We start from the raw sequence: 26,148 nt of genomic DNA, 5'->3' as shown, positions 1-26,148 counted from the left end.
GCCTTTTACTTTCCACAGAGAATCAGATAACTTAAAAGACAAGGTATTTCCCATTCATATAATACAGGAATTCTGTGATTTGAAAAGAACATCCAGTTCCTTAGCTTAAGCACAGCATTCACAGAATATGGTATTCGAAGTATTGTCTGGGTAAGTTATTACCAAAACAATTTTACCAGCTGTTCCTGAATAAGGATCACTACTAGGAGCATACCAAGTAGCAATTTCCTGTAAAGAAAACCAAGTAACAATTTAGTTTCAGAATGAAAAGATCTGGGTAGAGAAGGAAAGTGGACAATAACACAGATAATGTAACTACCATAATGTTCCTCACAGTATGTTGTAGCAAAGAAAAAGATCAGAAGCTACATACTTCAGAAACAAAGGGGAATGGGCCAAAGACAAAATATTGGCATGCTAGAATTTTTTTTACCTTAGAAAATATCTAAGAAAGAACAAGGGACACTTCACATTTAACCACCCACTGTCAATATGCTCCGAGTTTACCTCAGGATAAATCAAAATGCAAGAAAATGGCCCAAATGAATTAGAAAACTTCCTGCAACTAACAAACTGTTCTCATATTTAAAGCACTATTTATCTCTATGTAGTTTTATAAAATTCCTAATAATCTGATTTATATGGAAACTTTCTCTTTGAAAACATAAGGATTGGATATTAATATCAACATATAATGTGAATGTCAATCAGATGGTAAGTTCAATTATTCTTTAATTTTAAAAGAGTTTCATGCTTTGTTCAAATGTAGCTTGTTAGAAAATTTCCCTTCTTTAACTCTCTTTTAGTAAATAAAATAGATAATATTTACATTAAATTTACAGTCTTTTTTCATTTAAAGGAATATCCCTGTGACTTGCTATAATATGTTAAACAATTGCTCTTAAACTTCACTAAACCCAAATTTAGCAAGCGAACTAAGCTTTGAAAAAAAAATCTGGTATTTTCATTAACTCATTTAAACTGGAATCTTTTTGAAATACATACTGCAAGTATGCTCCTCAGGCATTCTGGGGCTACATTCTAGTAGACTGTTTAGTAGGTGAAAACTGAAATAACTGTATAACATTTAAAAAAATAGAAGACTTGCACTAAGAAACTAAAACCTACCCAGTACCCAACAGTTAACATGACTTATTTAGTTGTTTTGGCTATCACAAAATAATGAGTTATGGAAACCATTACTTATATTTCAATCAGACACTGCTCTTAAAACACAATCTATATCTGATTTATAACCAGATCTGAAAAACACAGATTAAGACTATTCTTAGTTTATTTCTGTGGGAAAGAGCCAAAAGAAGACAATAATTGTACTCATATACATTCTTACACTCTCTTACACATTTAGGGGGGGAAAAAGCCAGATCACCGTAAGATGAGTCAAAATTGGCAATAAACCCATTATGAAGAAAAGAGCGGCACTGAAGTGAAATTTCAGAACACATTGCTTTCTATATACCCAACTGTGATCTTATTTGAAAACAAGTATTTACAAAGATTCTAGAAAACTATAACCAATTTGATAACTAGGGTTTCATTCTTTATCTCCATAATATTCAGTTGTCAGTAGTTTCAGCTACACATCTAAACACGTAACGTGATTTTATGTCCTACTTACACTATGCAGTGTCTGTATATAAATTTACAAATATAAGTGACATTATGTACAATATTACTTATAATATTTTCCAGATTAGCAATTTTGACTTTAAATAAAAACTGGAGCATCTGGGCTTTAAAAAAATTTCAATTTCTAAATTCTTCTTTTTAGGAAGTCACTGATGGAGACTGAATTTAAAGTAAAAAAAAAAAAAAAAGGCTACCTTTTGTAAATTTTAACAAAAAAGGGATCACTATAAACAGATTTAAGTAGATACTGTTCTAGACAAATAATCAAGTAGCACTTGACACTGACAACACTGAACTTTCTCTTAAACCACAGGAGCTTCTACTGTAGGAGCTGCAGCACAGAACCTTATGACAAACAAAGGCTAAGTGAATACGATTGTGAGAGTATGGTACAGGATAAAGAAGGAAAAGGGAATTTAGGCCAATAAACTTTAAAAGTCAATGAGTAAATTATATCAGAAAATCAACTTCCAAGAGAATATCAATAGTTAACTACCACAGCTATAGTAAATCTTTTCCTTTAAGAATGGAAGACAACAAAATAATTCTTACCATAACAGTATACCAGTAGAAAAAAAACTATTCACATTCTAAGAGGTTTTTCTTGGTGTGTGTGTGTGAGAGAGAGAAAGAGGGAGAGAAAGCTTACAAAATTGAAAATGTGAACTAAAGTGTATTCATATTAAGATTTCGTGATAACAGAAAAAATTTAAGGAAAGAATATTTTCTTTGAGGGAAGAATATTTTCCATAACTGGTTAAAAAAAGCACCTATGAAACTGTGCTGTCAGCTGTCACAATGGAGGTTTTGGACTCTTCTATCAACTGTAGCAAAACAAAAGACATTTCACAGTAGAACTTTAGGGAAAACATTAGCTGGTTTAGAATCACACTGAAAGCAATGAAAAACTCTTAATTGTTTATAATATACATATTTTTCTGGGTAGCAGCAGTTGCTCCTGTACGTGCCCTTTTAAAAAATATGAAACAGAAGCAATAGAGTAGAAAAAAAATTGAGAAGAATAGCAGCAATAAACAGAAAAGCAAACAAATACATTAGAGTAAAGAAAGCTTAAAATAAGGAAACAGTACTGTGTAACTCTCAATTATACTGAGTAAAGTGCACTGCTTAAATTGTTCACTGATAATATTTTCCCTATGTTGAAAACATGAAATCTATTTACTGGTATTTTTGATATATATATTAAAAAAAAGACATTCACTGTTGCAGCCCTGATAGCTCTCCTCCAGTATTTTTTAACCATTCAGATGTATTTTGTGGGAATATTTATTCACATAATTTTGCTTAATACATTTCTTTCTAAACAAGACTGAATTTAAAAGTCTCTAACATTTTCAATTACAGTAATAACACATTAATAAATTATAAATTAACAAAATCTTCATGTTTGCTTTAAAAAATCATTTATCAAATGCTAAACCCCAGATTACCTGGAAAATTAAAGATGCAAATTGCTATAAATCTGGCATCCCAATTCAATTCTGATTTTTAAAAGTATATAAAAATGTCCCTCAAATTATTCCAAGTTCCACTCAAGAAAATTTTATTTTACCCTTTTCATAAGTTATTAAGTTTACAACCTACTAAATATTTTACCCAAATGTAGGAAAACTGCATGGAGATGCAAAGCACAATAAAATAATTACATGAAAAGAACAAACAAAAATACCCGTTAAAACAAAGTTACTGTAGCTGGAAGCACTTAAAATTGGTAATTAGTATTTTTTTAAAGTTGCATAGCTGCAAAATGATTCACTGCTGATTAACTGTTGAGCAGTTTTATTTAAAAAGGAAACAACATATTTAATAAACTGCAATTCTATAGATAATCCAAATTTAATTAATTAAAATGTAATTATGTAACTTGATTTTTTTACTCTTTGGAATGCATTCTGATAATTTTAAACCTTTAATTTAAAGTTTTAACATACTTTAGCTTTCCTATGTAGAAGTCTATTTTCCACTCTTGGGGGGAAAAAAAAAATCAAAGAACTTGAGATCACGGTCTACATTCAGAGAATGTTTTACTGCTTGATTACATTTCTTGGTTTCACATTCAAGACTTTAATTTTTAAAAAGTAAATTACGTGGTCTTCAATTTAAGAATAGATGAATGCAGGAACATCATACTGGGGAAAATAAAGGGACCCCAAACTAAAAACCAAAACAAATTAAAAACAACTAGTTGCACAGCTCTAGAGAACTTAATAAAAAGTAAATCAACTTTTAAATCAGTTAACTTTGGTGTCTGAATATAAAATGTTCATCAGTATTACCTATATAGATGACTATTAAGGGATGTGCAGCATTTTCAAAATCCCTGTGTGTCCTTTATTCATGTTTGGTACACTGAGTTCTGTGACAATTGTCCTCTCCTCAGCAGATTTTTTTTTCCTGTACGATTGTCCATCTCTGCATTACTGAGTCTCACAGAACTTAGATTTCTGGCTGAGTGTGCCTGCATTTTTGTTTTTGCTTTTCCAGAGATAAATCTTCGTATCCTCTCAGCTTTTCAAGCATCTTGAAAAGACAAGGAAACCTGTGTAAAAGTGGATACATTTAGTTTAAGCAATGGTCCATGATAGTAATACAAATCAAAATACAACATCCATTTCCCCATGAACACTGCTTTAGACTGTAAATTTTCATACACTTACTTAGTATTTTAAAAACTGATAAAATTTGTTTTCTGCAAAAGAACAAATCAAGGACACAGAAGGACCAATTAAATCTTAAAATAGTTACAAAAAATAGCCACTAAGTAACAGTCGTTCCCCCACCACAATAAAGACTACACCAAACTACAGAAAACAAACACACACAATTAACTAAGCCCTCTCCAAGTAACTAAAATCCTTGAATTACAAATAGTGAACAATTTCCTAACTAATCAAAACCTTAGATATTCATGTATCTCTGTTTTGGGCTGACTGCTAAATTAGTATGCTGAAGAGTATCAGAAGTGCTACTTACATGTTGCCTTAAAAAAAGTTTTAACAACACTGAATCCTCTTCAAACCTGCACATTTTCTTTTTACATTTTTATTGGAGTATAATTGCTTTACAATGTTGTGTTAGCTTCTGCTGCACAGCAAAGTGAATCAGCTATATGCATACATATATCTCCATATCCCCTCCCTCTTGAGCCTCCCTCCCACCCAAACCCATACACTTTTAATCTAGGACAGCAAAAGAGATAGGAAGAATTTATCATTTGACAAATAAGGGTAGTCAGAACAAAAGCAAAAATGTGAAAGAGCTGAAATATTCCATGTCTACACATTCTCAGAAATGACTCTTCAAGACCCATAGAGAAAGATTCCACTGGTTCACATTTCTGAGGGCAGCTGCCACCGAACTCAGGTTCCACAATGAAAAAAAAAAAATGAAGAAGAAGATAACATTGATATATAGGGTAAGGAAACTGAAATACTGTTTAAAACCAACAGACATGCATATTGACCATGAGATGAGATGCATGTTCCACATATCCCATAACCTCATCGTGACACTAAAAGAAAAATTTAGCTGATTAGACCATGTAATAAAATATTTTATATCATAAAATTCCTTTTTCACACAAAAAAGTTTACTGACTAAAAAGATAGATTTTATCTATGGGTGAAAGATTTAGACATATTATTTTGATACGTGGAATACTAAGATAAAAATTTCATTTTATTAGCATTGTGGCACGCGGGCCTCTCACTGTTGTGGCCTCTCCCGTTGCGGAGCACAGGCTCTGGACGCGCAGGCTCAGCGACCATGGCTCATGGGCCTAGCCGCTCTGAGGCATGTGGGATCTTCCTGGACCAGGGCACGAACCCGTGTCCCCTGCATCGGCAGGCAGACTCTCAACCACTGCACCACCAGGGAAGCCCATAGCATTGGTTTTTAGTACTTAAAAAGCTTCTAAAATTTTAGCTATAGCTTTACTTTATTGGCCCAGATGTAAGGTGACCCTGAAGACATTCCAAAGTATCCTCCTCTTCAAAAAACACTTTACACAGTAAAATAAAAACATACATACATGCATGTATCCTCAAAATACCACTTCATCACCACACTTCTCTTAAACAGCAACCTAATCCCAATTCATACCTCAAATGTGTCAAGGTATGATCTGAATCATCTCACAGTAAAAGGTTCAAAAGCTGATACAGTTTACCCAGGCCTTCACATTTCACAGGCATAACCCTAATGTTATTAAGACAGAGGTCTCTCTCAATGTTGCAGCTCTTATTTCAGCTGCTATAGCTGCTATTAAGTTATCTCAAATATATTTTGTCAATAATCTAATCTGCTGCTATTAAATGACCCTCATTAAGAGGGAACAGAATTCCTTGAATGTGTTTATTATCTCAACACCTCAAATGTAAGACCAGGAGTTATTGAAATAAAAGGAAATGGGGGAACAGCACAGGACTAGATCTCAGGTATTATCTGCTCTAGTTTCCTGCCTCCAGTCTTAGACATTGAGAAAAGATTGTTGTCTGTGACTATCTTGAGTCTCTGAACACAGAGGTTCTAACTCCTTCCAAAACAATTCCAAGATTGGCTAAAATATTCTGCCTTCATATAAAACACAATGTTTTATATCATTTTTGAAATGATAAAGATAAAAAGCTTTTCACATACATGAAGATGGCAATTAAGTTAACTTTTTTCAAAGCTAAATGATGGAATATGAAAAATAGCAATACTCAAGTGAGGTTTTCATTTCAATTTGCTAAACATTTTCAAAAAATGCAGAATCATGAATAAGCTACATCAATAGTGGAAAACAAATTCTGTATTTGGTTTAAAATTCAATTCAATTTTTTTTTGTCTACTGTATAGGTAGGATACAAAAGTGAAAGATTAAATTGAACGAATGAATACAAATGTAACTTTCTCAAGAAACTGTTCCTACCTAATAATAGCAAAATAGCAAAGAACACAATCTTTTGATTCAATTCCCAGCTCTACTACGGAACTAGCTATGTGACCTTGACAAGTTTCTTACCCTCTCTAAAACTTAATCTCCTCATCATCTCCATAACGGGAGTAGTTAAGAGTACCGAGCTCAAAGGGTTGTTATACCAATTAGATGAGTTATAAATAGATGTAAAATGCTTAGACCAATCCCTGGCACATAATAATGCAATATAAATGCTAACTAATTATTACGATTAGAATTATATTATATTGCATTACCTAAAAACATACCTGGGAAGTTATGGTTAACAGTATGGAATTTGATTCTGTTGCTAACTACATGTCCTTGGACTGTTGGTGCAACGTGCTTCTTAATGTCACAGAACTTAATTACTCTGACCCTCAGGTTTCTCATTGGTAAAATGGGGTCATGATATTTACTTCATGGGGTTTTTTAAAGTATTAAACTAAAATTAAATAAGCTAAAGTGTTTTAAAGTACCAAAAATGTAGAGTTTACTTAATATATGACTCTCTTCAGGAAATCAAGAAAGTTGTTTTTATGTATCATTTACTGTGAGTTTTCTACAAAGTAGCCTAATACAATGTCTGGAACACATATACACACACACACCCCTTAATTAATAAATGAGTGAATAAAAACGGTGGTTGAGAATGTATAACTCAGGTAACAGTTTAAAAAGCAATTAAAACAGAAAATGGGAGAATTACCTATACAACAGGAAGCTGATGCTTAATCTGAAGGGTGCTCAGGGCAAGATCTATTTACTTCAAACCATTCATCTATGCAGCTAGAAAAGAAAAAAACCAGAAAAATTGAAACACTTATGTTTAATTATTTATATCATAACAGTCATAATAAAAATGCTTATTCTTGACATTAATATATCTCTGTGGAAAAAAATTCAATATTTTTAATGACCATATTTGGCATATAGAAATAAAAGAATATGTTTATTACATTCTTATTCTAAGCAGTAGGGAAATGAATCTTTGCAAAATTATGCTATGAAGTACTTTAAAGTTTAAACAGAACAACCATTCCCAAAAGAGAACCTAAAGAACTACCACTTTACCAATATTCAAAATTAAAGGACAAATCTGGACAGATATTTCTCTCTTCAAACTAGTTGTTCATTTATGCAAATGTTAACCAGTTCATCCCATAGAGCAAGCTTTTAAGCTTTAATTCTTGACAATATTGCATTACATTTTAAAAGACCATATTTATGTGATGTGAGTATTGAAAACTTAATTTAATTCTATCCCTTCCTTCCTGCAATACATATATATATACATATATATATATACAAATAAATATACCATCATCCATTTGTATTTATAAACTATTGCATGATTTTATAGGAAGTTAAATATTAGGGTGCATATATAATTATCATTGTAGATCTGCACTGTCCAGTGCAGTAAGCCACAAGCCACATGTGGCTATTTAAATTTAAATTAATTAAAATTAAATAAAAGAAAAATGCACTGCCTCAGTCACACTAGCCACATTTCAAGTGCTCAGCAGCCACATGGCTAGTGGCTACCCTATTAGACAGCACAGATATATAACATTTCCATCCCTGAAGAAAGTTCTAATGATAAACTCAAGGCCTTAAGGAGGTTAAGTAACTTGCTCAACAGCTAGGAAGTTACCCAAGCAGATTTTAAACTGTTCAACATTCTCACTGTTGACACATTGCAAATCTGCATATGCCACAAGCTAGAAGGCTTGGCTAATACGTTGAAGGGTAAAATTAATATTTATCCAACCTCATATCCTGACAGTTGGATGATAGGTAAAAATGATGGATAAATTTAAAAGGAAAGAAGGTAAAAGATCTCAACCATCTGACATTCTTTCAATATCTAAAACAATTTTTGTTGTCCTTTTGCTGTCTAAATAAACATGCCCAATTTGGCTTATGACACTTTTTTCATTCGGCCTGCTCTCTATTCGACTCACCTGGCTCTAGACATCCTCTGGTCTACCAGAATACCTCTCACAACAAAGTACTGAGAAATGAACAAAATACTCCAGATGTGTTAACAATTCCCAATACATCTGAATAGTACACCTCTGTGATCTAAAATGGGTACTTCTTACTTTACAATCATATGATTTCAGCTCATCTAGACAAAGAAACCATTTAAAATCCCAGGTCCTTCTTACAGAAATTTCTATCAACCCACGTTATTTAAAATATTATATTCCTCTCTCCAAAATCCAGCAGAAAGTCACTCTCCTGATTTTGGTGCTTTACTTCCTTCGGCATTTTCTTACTCTAAAACTATATATATGAGTATTCCAAAACAATGTATAGTACAGTTTCCATGTTTTAAATTTTATTTGAATACTACTTCATTTGAATAAGGTATGCTTTCTTCTAGTGGCTTTTTTTCAGTCAATTTGAGGTTCGCAACTGTTAATAAATAAGGCTCTAGTTTTTACATTTTCACTGTGTATAATGTTCCATCATATAAGCACACTGCAATTTATGTATCCATTCTTTTACCAATGGACACTTTCAGTGATGCTATGAACATTCTTATACATCTCTTAGCCAGCACTACTCAAGGGGTGGTACACACAGTGCTAATCCTTGAGCTATTTGTTACCAGTCCTCTAAACACACTGTTCTGATTGACTTTTTTAAGCACTGCACAGCTTTCTTAATGAAGACAGCACGGTATTGCTTTATTTCCTGGTAGAAGCTCCTTGATCTCACCCTGTACCTGCACACTAAGCAGTAGCAGCAGCGCTGTCCTGGGGCACAGGATCAAAAGTCCCTCCAGAGCATATACCTAGGAGTGGAATTACTGAGCTGTAGGATATGTACAGCAGACTCATTTGTATGCTTACTGGACACTTGCGGCTCCTTTTTGTGAACTGGCTGTCAACAACTTTTGCCTATTTTTCTATTTTGATTTGTCTTTTCCTTACAGACTTGTAAGAAGTTATTATCCAGATATTTCAGCTGTAACATAATATACACATTTTTGATGAACCTTGCTTTCTACAAAACTATTCACTAAAAATAACAGGGTTTATGAGAGAAAAATAACAGGTTAAAGGCAGACTCAAATAATACAACCCTGTAATCGGAACAAAGCTGTGTTCCTTCCAAACAAATAAAATACCTCTGTAAATATAGGATTTCTTTTAAAAGGGTGAGGTTAGCTTGATATAAAGAGGATTAAGGAAGGACTGATACTGTCTGAGTTACGGAGACAAAAGCCAAAGCACAAAATTTGAGAACTATGAAGTAAACAGGCACTTCCAAAATAAATCCCAGAGCCTAACTGAATTGGGTGTGAGACTACTTGGTGAATGGGCATCCTTAAAGTTAACTGTATTCTTCCATGGCTTGCTTCCATATTTGCTCTTATTTGATGGAGCAAAGCATTAATGTGCTGAAAAATATTATATATGAACCAGTATGATGTGATTATACTGTCACCCTTCTATACCATTTACCAACTACAATGAGCTAACTGCATTACAGAAAGTTGCTGAAGGAGAGTACTGTTTCAGACAGCAAAACTTTGTTGTTATGAAAACACTCTGAGGTCTAGTTTTTAACTTCTTCACAGTATCATGATGCAAAAAAAGTTTTAAATTTTAACGTAGTCAAATTCATCAACTTGTCTTCTAACTTTTTATGGGGAGGTTATCTTAGCCCCCCAAATAATTCCTTACCATGAGGTTAAGAACATCTCTCTATATTCTTTCCGACACTTTAGATTTTAGTTTCCACGGGCAGTTAATTTGGAATTCTTATTTCAAATGTAAAACAGGATTCAATTGTTTTTTCATATCAATAACAGTATTTTTTCATAGCAATAACATATCAATCGATCCCAGTGCCATTCACTGAATAGTTCATTCTTATGAACTAATTGGGAAACCAGTTTTTCCATTTATTCATGTCAAACAAACCTTATATAGCACCTATTATGTGCCAGAACTTTCTAAAAATAACTCATTTAAAACCTCAGAAGGGGGACTTCCCTGGTGGTCCAGTGGTAAAGAATCTGCCTTTTGGGCTTCCCTGGTGGTGCAGTGGTTGAGAGTCTGCCTGCCGATGCAGGGGACACAGGTTCGTGCCCCGGTCTGGGAAGATCCCACATGCCGCGGAGCAGCTGGGCCCGTGAGCCATGGCCGCTGAGCCTGCGTGTCTGGAGCCTGTGCTCCGCAATGGGAGAGGCCACAACAGTGAGAGGCCCGCGTACCGCAAAAAAAAAAAAAAAAAAAAAATCTGCCTTTCAATGCAGGGGACACAGGTTCGATCCCTGGTCAGGGAATTAAGATCCCACACGCTGCAGGGCAACTAAGTCCGCGCACCGCAACTACTGAGCCCGCATGCCTCACTACAGAGCCTGCGTGCGGCAAACTACAGAGCCTACGTGCTCTGGAGCCCACATGCTACAACCAGAGAGAGAAAACCTGCACACCACAACCAGAGAGAAGACTGCACGCCACAACGAAGAACCCGTGCCCCGCAACAAAAGATCCCACATGCCGCAACTAAGGCCCGATGCAGCCAAAAATAAATAAATGATGATAATTTTAAAAACCTCAGAACAACTCTATGAAGTTGGTACTACTGCCTCATTTTACAGATTAAGGCAGAGAAAAATTAAGTAACTTGGCCAAGATGACACAGTGAATTAACAGAGGGGCTGGAATTCAAACCTTAGGAATCCTGACTCCCAACAGCCCATGCTCTTAAACCTCCATGTTATGCTGTCTCTCTATATATGCATGAGTGTTTATGGACTCTATTCTTTCCCACTTACCCACCTATACCCTTTCCACACTGTCTTAATTAATAGTCCTATAGTGAATTTGTACAGGACAAGCTCCCTGCCCCTAGCATTGCTTTCTTCTTTATGAGTGTCTCGACTATTCTTGGCCCTTTGTTCTTTTATCTGTATATATTTAAGAATCAACTTGTCAAGTTACATGAAAAAACTAGTTGAGATTTGACTGGAATAGCATTAATAACTACATAGATTTGGGGTGAAGTGACATCTCTATGACATTGAGTTTTCCTAGCCACAAAAAGGTACCTGTATTTATTTTAAACCTTCTATAATCTTTCAATAAAGTTTTAAAGTCTTGAATATCCTTAAGATTTATTCTCAACATACTTTATTCCTGTTGTAGTTTCTGTTGCTGTTAATTTTTTTATTCTAAGAAAAAGTTATATATATTTTTTATACTGGGATATGAATGCAGCTGTTTTTCATATGTTGAGCTCATATCTGGCAACCCAGCTAAATTCTTATTAATTTTAATATATTATCTAATATTTATTCTTTGCTTTTGATTTTAAATTATTAATAATATAGAATTTATTAATCTGGTCCTCTTCCTCTGTTAATGTGGTAACTTATATACATAAATTTTCTAATCATATATTTCTTTGCATTCGTAACGTAAATCCAATTGGGTTGAAAGGCATTACTTTCGATCTATATTGATGAATTTGGTTTGCTAGTATGTTTCTGGATTTTGCATTTACATTCATAAATGAGAGTTCCTTTTAATTTTCTTTCTTATCCTGTCCTTGTCTGATTTGGGTTATCAAGTTTATACTATTCTCATAAAATAAGTGGGAGAACCTTCTATCATCTTCTACTTTTGGGGGGAATTTACAACTGTTAACATGGTGTTCTTTGGGTATCTGGTAAATTTGCTGTCCAACTGTTATCATGGGCTTGTTTTTAGGTTTTTGGTTTGGTTTTTAAAAAACTATTTGTGGTTTTTCAGGGTTAGTCTTAATAACTACTTATAGTTATTAGTCTATTCAGGTTTCCTATTTTTGTGTCATTTTGGACAGTATTATATTTTTAAGGAAACTGCCTGTTTTGTTTAAATTTTTTACTTGAAAAGTATAAAATTTTTCACAGAATTTTCCAATCGTTTTTAATTTCTGCCATATCTAGAGTTATGTGTTCCTTTTCATTCCTATACTGTTTATTTTTTCCTTCTAGAGACAATCTTGCCAGAGGCTAATCTATTTTATTATTCTTCTCAAAGAAACAACTTTTGACTTTGTCAGTCTCTAGTGTGTAATTTTTTCATTCAATCTTTTTCTTCTCTGATCTTTGTTTGCTTTGTGTTTATTCTGTTACCAATTTTCTAATTTCAGTAAGAACTTGGATTATTGATTTTCAGTCTTCTTAAAAATATTTTAAATTAATTAATTAATTTATTTTTGGCTGCGTAGGGTCTTTGTTGCTGCGCACGGGCTTTCTCCAGTTGCAGCAAGCGTGGGCTACTGTTCGTTGCAGTGCGTGGGCTTACTGTGGTGGCTTCTCTTGTTGCGGAGCATGGGCTCTAGGTGCGTAGGCTCAGTAGTTGTGGCGCATGGGCTTTAGCTGCTCCGTGGCATGTGGGACCCTTCTGGACCAGGGATCAAACCCATGTCCCCTGCATTGGCAGGAGGATTCTTAACCACTGTACCACCAGGGGAGTCCCTTTCAGTCTTTCTTTTAACACAAGCCTTGGATTTCACTATTATTCAGTTCAGAGTATTTTCTAAGTTCCCTTATGACTTCTTCTTTGATCCCAGAATATTTATCTTTTGTCACTGACATCAAACTGAGCTCAGAGAACAGCTTTCTGTATGGTACCATCGTTTTGTGGTTTGTTAAGACTTGTCTTATGGTCTAGTACATGATCAATTTCTACAATACTTCATACGTACTTGAAAAGAAAATGTACTAATTGCTGGGTGCAGACATACACATACATATCCATTAGATCAAATCTGTTAACTGTATTGCTCAATTTTTCTAGGTCTTAACTAATTTTGTGTATGTGTGCTTGACTCAGTGAGAAGTGTGTTGAAATTTCCCATTATCATGATGGATTTGTCAATTTTTTCTGACAGTCCTACGAATATTTTGAGACTGTGTTCTTTGGTACACAAAGAATTGAATTTTATATACTTTTATCATAAAATATTAATAATATTTTCTGCAATAAAGTTAATTTTGTCCAATATTAATTTAGCTTTGTCAGTTTTACTTTAGTTAATATTTTCCTGGATATAGTTTACTATCCCTTTACATCCATATTTTTCTATATCCCTTATGTTTAAGTGTGTTGCTCATCAACAGCATATCCCAATCTTTTGATTTCTTTTCAACTGGTTACTTTGATCTATTTGGATTTATTATAATTACTGATACTGGATTTATTTTTGCCTCTTTGTTTTGGTACTATTTACTATTTTCTCTATGTTTTCCCCAACCCCCATGCCCTGCTTTTAAATAAAATTCCACATTATTTCTTTTATTGCTTTTAAAGTTATAGTTTTCTATTCTTTTTGTAGGTAACCTTAAATCGTCTTAAATCAAATTTTTCCTGAAACCAAGAACACTTTATGAAAAACCAGATGGGCTCTGGAGTCAAACAGACATGGCTAGAATCTCAGTTCTTCCATTTATTACCAGCTATGTGACCTTGGAGAGATTGCCTGTGGTTCCCCAGCTTATTTCCTCAGCTGTACAATGAGATTGTTACAAGGCTTATATACGATAACCTATTCAAGAAGCTATGGACAACACCTGGATCACAGTAAATGCTTAACAAATGGTAGCCTTTGGGATGCAAACAGATATGGGCTTAACTCTTAGTACTAGCAGGAAAAAGGTCATTTTTTTTTAACATCTTTACTGGAGTATAATTGCTTCACAATGGTGTGTCAGCTTCTGCTGTATGACAAAGTAAACCAGCCATACATATGCATATGTGTGTGTGTGTGTGTGTGTGTGTGTGTGTATATATATATATCCATCCCCATATCTCCTCCCTCGTGTCTCCCTCCCACTCTCCCTATCCCGCCCCTCTAGGTGGACACAAAGCACCAAGCTGATCTCCCTGTGCTATGCGGCTGTTTCCCACTAGCTATCTATTTTACATTTGGTAGTGTATATATGTCCATGCCACCCTCTCACTTTGTCCCAGCTTACCCTTCCCCCTCCCTGTGTCCTCAAGTCCATTCTCTACGCCTGCGTCTTTATTCCTGTCCTTCCCCTAGGTTCTTCACAACCTTTTTTTGTAAATTATTTTAGATTCCACATATTTGTGTTAGCATACGGTATTTGTTTTTCTCTTTCTGACTTACTTCACTCTTTATGACAGTCTCTAGGTCCATCCACCTCACTACAAATAACTCAATTTCGTTTCTTTTTATGGCTGGGTAATATTCCATTGTATATATGTGCCACATCTTCTTTATCCATTAATCTGTAAATGGACACTTAGGTTGCTTCCACGTCCTGGTATTGTAAATAGTGCTGCAATGAACATTGTGGTACATGAGTCTTATTGAATTATGGTTTTCTCAGGGTATATGCCCAGTAGTGGGTCTGCTGGGTCATATGGTAGTTCTATTTTTAGTTTTTTAAGGAACCTCCATACTGTTCTCCATAGTGGCTGTATCAATTTACATTCCCACCAACAGTAAGGCTATTGTTTTTTAAGAAATGGGGAAAGGGAGTTTCAATGAAGAAGAAATCTTTTCAGCCCTAACTACAAAAGTATGAAACCTGAGAAAGGTCTTTTAGTCTAATATCAATTTGGTTAACATAAAAATAAACTTACCCTTTATGATATATGCATAGACAAGGCAGCCGTGCTATAGTATCTCCCTGCTGCAATTCTTCAAGGCATATTGCACATTCCCCAGCATCTTTACTCAGCACATCCTCTGAGAAAAAAGAAAATGAGTTTAGGACAATAAAACTGAAAGAATTATGTGAAAGCTAACTTATGAAGAGTGGTGACTGGCATATTTTGTCAGAAATACATAAAACTCAGCACCTCTATTTGAAATGCTATTCACAAATCAGTGAATAATGTTTACCTTTACTTATGGACAGTGCCTCTCATTTCCATTTAGATTTCATTGAGGCATTGCAGTTACTAATTAAGAACAGTATGGAATCCTCCAACTTGCAAATGACTTTGCTATAAAACTTTATCAGTAAGTCAGTTATTTGGAATTTATTGTCCTTATGCTACTAATCAATATTAATCTGGTGCCCAAGCTAGTTCAAAAAAGTGTATAGAGTATAACATGGCAGAAAAGACATGAAAATACTATTGTAATTTTTAAAATAACAAAATTGCATAAGTTAAAGAAATCATCTTTAATACAGGACTTTAAAAAAAATCTGCTTAATTCAAGAAAATACAAAGGTAAATCAAAGCTTTTGTGTAGATTCTGAACGGGATTTTTGGAAACTTGAGGATTTCAGGCATTAGGCTCAACATTAATCCTTTTTTTCTTTTTAACATTAAATTTCCCAATTTTAATAACTGTACTATATTTAGGTCTTAATCCTTTCCCATGACAATGCCAAGTCTACTCCAGGCAGCAATTACACTAACTTGCAGGGTATTTTAATCACTTTGTTTAAAATATTCCTATGGTGAAACCCTTTATAAAGCAAAAATTCCTTTCGGGGGAAAGAAAAAAAAAAAGGCTCTCTCAATTTATGTTTTATATTGAAATTTTAATTTAAATTACATTTTATTAACGTTAAATTTTAATTTTACAAGGATCTTGCCTAAAATAGAGTATATTAGCCAGACATACTTTGTGACTTTTTTTTTTTTTTCTTTTTCTTTACGCGGGCCTCTCACTGCTGTGGCTCCCCCTGCCACGGAGCACAGGCTCCAGACACGCAGACCCAGCAGCCACGGCCCATGGGCCCAGCCGCTCCGCGGCATGCGGGATCCTCCCGAACCAGGGCACGAACCCGCTTCCCCCGCATCAGCAGGCGGACCCCCAACCACTGCGCCACCAGGGAAGCCCTGTAACTCTTTTTAAATGAGGAATAATTAAAACATGCCATTAAAACTGTTGAAGAGTACACATTCTTAGTAAGTTTGGAGAACAAAAAGCAAAAGCAGGAACATGCAGTATAAATTTATATCACAAATAGATAAATTACTGGTTTTGGAAATAAAACCAAACAAGCTAAAGGGGAAAGGCTGCATTAATCTCTACCTAAGTGCTTAAACACAGAGCAAGGCAGGAAAGTCTCCTAAAATTAAGTACTTATCTGCTAGTCCCATACCTCTTATAAACAGCAACAAATTTAATTGTGCACACATCTGTAACAGTTCCTTCTAGAAAAGTCCATTCTATAAGTAGTTCCCCCTTTAGATATTCATTTTGAGATAGCACATTAAGATGAAATACAGACTCTATTTGGTCTACAGAAAGTAAGGTAGCAGCAGATGATTTACCCATAAGGCTAGAGGGGGTAAGAGGGCAACTTCCACAGAAAAAGGAAAGGCCTTAGCAAGAAGGCTTATGCTTTCAGAATCTAGGGAATATGGTTGAAGTAATTTTAGCTAACTATTGGGTAGCTCACAAGCTAATATATCACATCAAAGACTTAACCAGAAGAAGATTTTTGGGCAAGTGGAACTGGGTAAATGGAAAATGATGCCTATCAACACTCCCCTCAAGAGTCCTCTCCCCATTTTTCTTTTCTTGACCCTGGAGGTCCCAACCACAACCCCGACCCCACCTGCAACCCCAAGTCTTTCCTCCTTCTCTTGATCTCCATTTTCCTCTTACTGTTCTGGACAGGTTTCCACAGAGAGGGAACCAGTTTAATGTAAAGCACCTAACTAGTGTTAAAGTTAATTGGTATATTGGAACCCACAAAATGGAAGTCATCTCAGTGGCTCTGACCACATCCCAAACCTATACCTAAGTCAGCCTAAACTACAGAAAATACCTCACTCTCAAGGAAACCCAACACCAACCACAATCCTCCAACTCAGCTTTAGCTAGCCTACTTTGTCCTAGAACCTGCTAGCCTTATAAGGAAACCCCAGCCTCCTAGCCAATCATGCCTTGTTTTCACAGTGCCTCTTCTAAGGCCCCATAAAACTCACTCTTGTCCAAAGTCCCCTGGGGAGATGCTTATTAGGCACTGTAGTCCCCCAATCGATGGATTGTTTTTCCCTTGAATAAAGGATATCAAACTTGTTACCAAATTTTTTAGTTTTATTATTTAACACTAGGATGATAGCAATGAAAAAAAGAGGAAAAGATATGAAGGAAACACTAAAAGATCATAGTACAGGTATAATTCCAAATAATATGGAATTTTTTGTGGTATGTTCTCACCACTTAGATTTTTTTCACCACAAAGATATACCACATCGTAACATAAATCTAAGTCCCACAACTAACTTCAAAAAATTAACCATCACTTTTTATCAAGCCTAAAACATCAATAATTATAAGATACACCATGAGTTTTATATTTCACCAAGAAAAAAATGCTTCCATTAAACTATGACACAAATCAATTTTAAGACATGTCTCATTTTTCAGAGCTGTTAAAATTTATAAAGTGTGTCTTAGAATTGATGGACTAGGGTATCAAATTTTCTATCTTTTGGAATACAGTAACAATGCATCTAGATTTAAGTATAAAGGAACCAAAAAAATCTCTATTAACATAAATTAGATAGACCAGCTTTTAAAAAATAAAAAGTATTGCCACATTTTTGCCATATAAATCTATGTAACAGATTCTCAACACAAAATAAAAATAGGTAGAAATCCACGAAGTAAAAGCTTCTGAATTCATTGTTCACAGAAATGTAAGTGTCTTAAACTTGCTTTTATGTTGACCTAGAACTACCAACTCTCATTTCTTTATTACAATAGGTTTTAAAAATCTTTTGAGTTGGGAAAATTTTAATATCTTAAAAGGCCTTGGTTATTCTGTTTATAAGAAAATTTATTTACAGTACAACAAAGACAAACCCAATCTGCATATAATTAACAGAATATATATTTTAAGAATATAGGGCTTCCCTGGTGGCGCAGTGGTTGAGAGTCCGCCTGCCAAAGCAGGGGATGCGGGTTCGTGCCCCAGTCCGGGAAGATCCCACATGCCGCGGAGTGGCTGGGCCCGTGAGCCATGGCCGCTGAGCCTGCGCATCCGGAGCCTGTGCTCCGCAACGGGAGAGGCCACAACAGTGAGAGGCCTGCATACGGCAAAAAAATAAAAATAAGAAGAATATAATGATATGCCTTGCAGGTACTAATTTTAAAAAATCTTTTTAGTTTAATCTAGAATGACATATTAATGTCAGTCATTTTAATCAGAAGGTCCTAAAGCCCAAGTAATAAAAAATATGCAGAACTGTATTTTCTACGTTAAGATATATATATATATACACATATATATGTGTGTGTGTGTGTGTGTATATATACATATACATATATAAGAACATTCCAAACACATTAATTTCAGTGCAGCCCAATATCCAATGTAAACAGTTTGTAATGAAATGATCTCTGCTCAGAAAATTAAAAGTTAACATTAACATATTATAGTCACTGCTCAACTGCATTTTGATAAGCAACTCTGAGTTAAAAGACAGTTCGTTCTCAACAGTTACTGCCCCAAGTAGCAAATGCTTAATTTTCAAATTTGAAAGTCTTATTTCCAATAGAATCTGTCTTTGAAGGTAGTTTTTATTTTTGAAAAGTTACTATGAAACGTGATTAACTTTTGACTGGAGGTTTTCCAGAGTATGCCCCTCTCCTACCCCATTGTGACACTGTACTTTCTTTCAAAGGGAAATTTTCAGCTTAGTAATGAGATACATACAGAGTTAAATAGGGCCTAGAAATACCACTAAATCCAGGACACTGAAGCATCTTTAAGACAGCTGGGTAAAGGTTATTAAAAGTCTTTAGCTAATCAATTGAAAACATTCATGAAGAAACCATCTCAGGCAATAAGGAGTCAATGTTTTAGGACTAGAATACCTTAAGGGTAGACTACTAACTGGCCAAAATTAATATGAGAAAAGCAGAGAAGGGAACACAAATAGATTTAACTACCATGGTTGGCTAGTATGGAATTCCCGCTCTCCACAAGCACTGATTAGTGGACAGATACTCAAGACTGTGAACAGGAAACTAAACTTGTGTTGCTTTTTCAAAAGTGTTGTTGATGTCCCACCTAACAGCTGGAATCAGTGTATTATTCCTTATCAGTCTAATTCTTTGATTTATTTACATGGTCTATGCATTGATTTAGAGGTACTGATACAGGAAAAGAAGAATTAAACCTAGAATAGAACAATGATTTTATCAAGAAGTAGGCACCAGAATCACTTGGGTATGTATTCTGCTCAACAGAGAAACAAAACAGAACAAAAAAACATATACCTGGGCCCCATCCCTAGAGATTCTGAAATATACCCCTGCTTCAGAAAACAACTGCTATCAAGGAAACAGCGTGCTGAAGTAGAAAGAGCGTAAGATTTAAAGCTGCAAACGATATACGAATTTCCATTCTCACTATTAGTTAGGTACATAACATCCAAAATGCTGGTCACCCTTGAGTTTCCTTTTACTCTTCTTTAATACTAGCACTAATAAAGGTATTCAAAATATTATAGAGATGAAATTTTAAAGACTCTTGTGTAAAAATTCATGTTATAAAAACACTATACAAAATATCAGTTTTTATCATTATCAGAAAAACCTTTATGGACTTCTTGAAAAACAAAGTTGGTCATTTATCTCTGTCCTCTTCTCCCCATTCTGGTTATTCTAGTTGTTGCAATTTTATAAAATGTCATAAATAATCCCATGGCCAACATAAACTTCTATAGGATACTCCTGACCCAGCCATTTCTAGAGACCTATTATAATTGCCAGACTGGTAACAACTCCATACAAACGATACTGCCTAATTAACTTTTAAACGTTTTGGCTTCATTCTATATTTAAAAGTACTATAAATGTCCACTTTGTTACATGCTTTTAGACGTACTTAAGTCTTTTATTAATCCTATGAGGTAACTAAGGTTACCTCCATTTTACAGATAAAGAAACTGAGGCTCAAATAAATTAGGTAACTTACCAGAAGTTACTAAACTAGTAAGTTCTAGGGTCAGCATTCAAATTTAAGGTAAGTCTTTGGCCCTTCTACAACTTCATGAATTTTGCTACAAAACAATTTCACTTTAAGAGTATAAATACAGAAGCAAACTGTTTTAGGCAACGTTAGGTTTGAAATATTAAAGGTGAGGATAGCTACCTACTTAGAGGAAGTATGCTTAAGACTGGTCATATGCTTTATCTTCTGGAGTTATTAAACTGCTATAAAAACTGGTATCAGAAATGAGCTCACACTTTACCGCTTACTTCCTTCTATGGAACAGGAAAATAGCCCTGTCCAATAGAACTTTCTATGATGACAGAAATAATCTTTTAACTGTGTTGTCCAAAACAGTAGCTACTAGCCACATACGGCCTGAAAATAGCACTTGAAATGTGTGCAACTGAGAAACTGAATTGTAAATTTAATTTTTGCAAAATGTGAAATCTATATATTTCAATACAGTAGATAAGGAACACACATTTATAAACTAAAAACTTCTGTAAACTGTTATTTTACTTATAGCCTCAAGCTCTTAATTTGCATCACCCAAAGAAATTACTTAAAATTCAAGCAGCCAAATATGCAAAATTAAAATATTTAGCAAGTACAAGCACATATCCATATAGTTATTGCACATCAAGACAACATGAAAAAAAGCAGACAGCCAAAATCCTTTGGGGTGGTGGGGGAGAAAAACAACAAGACCAAATTTGTTAGAGGCAGCCAACAAAACTCCATGCGAAAATTTCATAATCATCACAACCTTATTTTCAGATCAAGTATCCAAAGGTGTATGATCTTTTCAGCAAAATACAATGCCAAGCACTATTATGGATCAGGCATTTTTACCTGAAGACTTATTTTTTGTTCTTGAACCCTCAATGATAGCAGTAGAAAACAAAAGCAGCTGAAATGTGAAATAATCCCTAGAAAAGTCAAGAATTAAAAAAATTCACAACATTAGTAAGAAGCAATTACTCAAAGAATGAAAAATTGCGGCTCACAAGGTTTATTAATAAATACTTTCAGATATAGAGTTATATCTAATGGACTTAAGAGAAGTTAACATTAATATTCTAGATTATAGATCCGTGAGATGTTACTGTACTCAAGTATCATTAAGGGGAGTTAGAAATGATATTTAACAAAGGGAAACAGTCATTTTCACTGTAAGATTAATATATCAATAAAAACATGGGGATAACCTTTACTAAACTGTCTAAAACTCAAAGTTCATGGTCAGGGTCAAATTTTACCCTGTTTGGAAACTTCTTATTCTGATTCGATGAGAAACTGCGGGCTTCCTCTGCCTAGATGCTACTGACATTTACTGCATCAATGCTTTCTTTAGGTTAAATATAATTGAGAACTGGCTAAACACATAGCCACTTTTCATTTGCACTGTTAGAAATTTACTTTAAAATTAAGACTATTCTTCAAGAGGAGACAGAAGTTGTGAGTCTTCTGATGACTTTTAAGGAAAGATGTGTACTCTTGGGAATATTTTGGAAATTGACATTTGGCACCTTCTCCAAGAAAATATAAGTAAAATAAAATGGAACCCAAAGTACATACTCCAAACGGTAAAATATACAAAAACAACACTAACTAAAACTTATAGATTTAGCTTTCTTGGACCTTTTTGTTTCTAACTTGCCTAAAAAAATAGCTCAGGAATAAGTATTTTATAAAACCAGATACTGGGACTTCCCTGGTGGTGCAGTGGTTAAGAATCCGCCTGCCAATGCAGGGAACATGGTTCGATCCCTGGTCCAGGAAGATCCCACATGTCACGGAGCAACTAAGCCCGTGCGTCACAACTACTGAGCCTGCGTTCTAGAGCTGGCGAGCTACACTACTGAGCCCACGCTCCACAACTACTGAAGCCCGCACGCTTAGAGCCGTGCTCCGCAAGGGAAGCCACTGCAATGAGAAGCCCGCGCACAGCAACGAAGACCCAATGCAGCCAAAAATTAATTAATTAATTTTTTAAAAAAAGGAACCTAATAAGCTGCAAGAAGTTATACAAGTCATCTAAGAAATTCTTAAATTACCAACTTACTCCCCAATCTTCATACCAAATTAAGATGACTTTCCTTTACTCCCTCCCTGTTACAAATCGCTGATTTGCTAAACCCTGAATAAGTGTTTACCTAAATGAATTGTCCACATTAAAAAATAAAGACCCAAAAACTAAACAAAAAAATACCCCAAAACACACACATATAGAAAAGAAAAAAAAAGAAAAGAAACTCTTGAATATATACAAAAATAGAATAAAATATACTTTGAACTAAAAAGTTTCAGGTCCATTTTTGTTTTGAATCAATGCAGAGAGAAAAACATCAGTCCTAAAAAAACCAAAAAAGCTGATTTTCAAACTTAATTTATGATTGTATACTTTTAGAATTAGATTAATGTATTAAATTATAATGTAGGCTTTAATGGCAATAACAAAAGAGTCAAACAATCTGGGTAATATAATGTAGCAAATTTTTAAAAAGTGTTATTTATAGACAGTTCTAGGTTCAAATTCCAACTCTGCAACGGGTTTAGGAATATAATGGGGTAATAATACCTACTTCATACGGCAGTGGTAAGAATTAAATAATATCTGTTAAATACCTACCACTGTACCTGGCAAGGAGCAGGTATGTTCTGAATACTAGCTATGTAATTACTGGCAAGAAAGGACACTTCCTCTGAGTTTGTTTTCTCCAATCTAAAGAAATGATGAAACCTGCTAGACTTGTCTCTTAAAAGTGTTATGAAGATCTAATGAGATAACGCAAATGGAATGCAGTCTTACGGAAAAGAATAGGCCTGAACTTTGGACAATGCACAAAATTCTGAGTCTCATTTTCTTCAAATAAATTGCAAGTCATAATACCTGCATCTCACAGTCTTTCATATTGATGATTAAAAATAAAAGAACTAATGAATGTAAAAATGCTTAAGGCTCTAAATGTTAGCTAAATTAAACAAAATTCTACTATCATATTGAAACTGAAAAATGTCAATACAATGGTATTGTATTATAGCATACAACAAAACATATTATGTCAGAACTATTATCAGATTTATGAACTACGATTCTATCTATCATCCTGTTAGAACGAATCTGAGAAGGCGTATTACAATGTGTATGTATACGTACTGAGGCTAAAGTGTGATGGTGTTTCCCTGCTGCTTCCCCAAGGCTACAAGGTAATTAGCAGGCTGACTGGTAGATAATGTACAGGGTCAAAACTCAAAATGCCTAAAGGGGGATAAGCCACAAAACGTTCAAAAAGTAGCTCATCTTTTAACCTACTTCATAAGAAAAAAGAACAGCACAGTTGTGACAATAAATGCCAACTGAATTTGGCCTTAGTTTTAGGGGTTAACAGGTAATTGTGACAAACTGGTGCCCACAGTCCTATCTATCTAACTGGTGCCCACAGCTACTATAAAATGCCATGTGGGAATAAAGAGCCAGTGTGGCTAGGTATATTTAAAGCAGCTGCAAATTTAGGTTTATAGATGAAATTTCTTCATTTTCAAAATACTGACTCAAAAACATTTTTGATACTGTGTAAGCAAACAAAAAAAAGTCTGTGAGCCTAATGTAGCCAATACTTTGCAACCTCTGTATTCAAGAAGCAGTAAATTCCATGAGGGCAGAGAACCTTGTAGGTTCTGCTTACTCCAGCACGTAGCATAGTGTTTTGTACACAGTAACTGCTTGATAAATATTTTTTGAATAGCTAATGAAGCAAAAGATCTCTGAAGACTAAAGAAAGCACCAAGCAACAAATGACTGCAAGTGAAGTGCCCAAGTCACTGAAACACCAACCCTCTGGCTTTGGGGCAGAGAAAAGGCCCCAAAGCCAGAGGGTTGGTGTTTCAGTGACTTGGGCACTTCACTTGCAGTCTGGTGACTCAGCTGAGCTCAGACCTATTTTTTTTCCTATTTTTTTTTAAGTGTACTGACTTCTTCTTTATCCAGTGGTTCATATCAGCCAATCAACCAGAAAGCACTGAATATATGTGGAGTTTGCCAATAAATAATTATAGGTTGATTAGCATGTATGGGTAAAGAATTAAAAGCACTATGTATGCACAGGAGAGAGATTTTAAATGTCCACTCCTAAGATAATAAAGCAAAGTGTGAAACTCAAATGTACCTGAAGGAAAAAGCAGGAAGGTGGGAACCAGTAGCTCTGACAACAGTCATGTAACATTAACAACTCAGAGTTCTTTCTTGATCCCTCTTCACCCTGCTACTAAATGACTAAATACTGTGACTAAATTACTAAAATAACTGTAACTAATTGCTGGATCCTGGAGAATCTAAATCTAGATTCATCTGAAACTTCAGATAATGAAACCTCATGAAAAATCAAGAGACAGCAAGTGTAAACTGGGTTTATAAAAAAATTGTTTTAAGAAGAGGGGAAACACACTGATTTTGAAACAGGTTTATTTCTTTCTGCTCAAAGTTGACCAATCCTTCAGTTGCCCAGGCAACTTCAGTACCTGAGTGAATCCCACTGGAACAAGGGAAGAAGGCTGCTCTGACAGTGAAAGCACTACTGAAAGAAAGAAGCTACTAAGTTGGCCTGAGGACAGAACTCTCTCTGCACCCAAGAACAGGGAAACTTCTTTCCTCACACTTTTAAACAAAAAGGGCTAGTGTGTGCCAAGCTAATGACCACAAGGCTCACAAGAGAAGAATATCCTACATTCTATCCACTTCTATTTGAGAAAGAAATAATAGTATGATCTACATGTGTGCTAACATTATGGAACAGAGAAAGGTCATAAACTAAGTATACACAACAATGTGAATGAAGGTGAAGCAAGCTGATAAACTGAAATAGACACCTACTATAATATCAGAACAAATGAATGGATGGAAGAAAGGGAGGGAGGAAAGGGATGATGACTTTACAAGTAGAAATTCCTAGAACCAAAACCCATTATTTTTTAATATTTCAGAAGGGAAAAAGGAAGGCCAATGCAGAAAACTAAGTTAGTAATCTAGAATAAATATCATGTAACTAAAAAAAAAAAAAAATTAACAAAAACATAAGACAGAGGATACATCAAGGAGCTCTAATGTTGAAATTACAGGACTCACAGGAAGAGAAAAGGAACAGAGAAAGAAATAATAATCAAAGAAATACTAGAAGAAAATAATCCCTGAGCTGACTAAACATTTGAGTTGCTAGACTGAAAAGGTTTATAAAGTCTCAAGCAGGATTAATAAAGATGGGAGTAGAGTGAAAAAACACTTAAATACATGCATCCTGGGGAAAAAAGAGGATTTCCAACCTTCAAAAAAAATTAACCTGTAAGCTTCCAAATGGAAAGAACAGGTAAGTTAAGATGAAAAAACAATGAGACCCAGCAAGACTTCACATCTGTAATACTGGGAGTAAGACAGTACACAATTTTACAGACTTAAAGGGAAAAAAAAAAGAAATAAAAATATCCTATATTCAGCAAAAGATAGTAATCATATATGAAGGTGAACAAGAAACACTTGGGAATTCAACAGCTCATTAAGTATACCATCCATGAAAGGCTTTCTAAGGAA

General features: G+C 34.7%; 1 protein-coding gene across 1 annotated transcript in view; it reads right to left on the bottom strand.

Moving 5' to 3' along the window:
• Positions 1 to 1,276: 1,276 nt before the first annotated feature.
• Positions 1,277 to 26,148, bottom strand: part of ZNRF2 (zinc and ring finger 2) — a 93,401-nt gene continuing 68,529 nt past the window's right edge. The window contains exons 4-6 of the mRNA XM_024754997.1: positions 15,232 to 15,337; positions 7,320 to 7,399; positions 1,277 to 4,210 (exon numbers count right to left, since the gene is read on the bottom strand). Coding sequence (XP_024610765.1) covers positions 7,342 to 7,399; positions 15,232 to 15,337 — 164 coding nt within the window. The 3' untranslated portion in view covers positions 1,277 to 4,210; positions 7,320 to 7,341. The remainder of the gene's footprint in view (positions 4,211 to 7,319; positions 7,400 to 15,231; positions 15,338 to 26,148) is intronic.

The sequence above is a fragment of the Neophocaena asiaeorientalis genome, unplaced genomic scaffold, assembly GCF_003031525.2.
Source record: "Neophocaena asiaeorientalis asiaeorientalis breed wild unplaced genomic scaffold, Neophocaena_asiaeorientalis_V1.1 scaffold36, whole genome shotgun sequence".
Classification (NCBI taxonomy): domain Eukaryota; kingdom Metazoa; phylum Chordata; class Mammalia; order Artiodactyla; family Phocoenidae; genus Neophocaena; species Neophocaena asiaeorientalis.
Note: the sequence above shows the minus strand (reverse complement) of the source record. Positions and strands in the feature narration are given on the sequence as shown.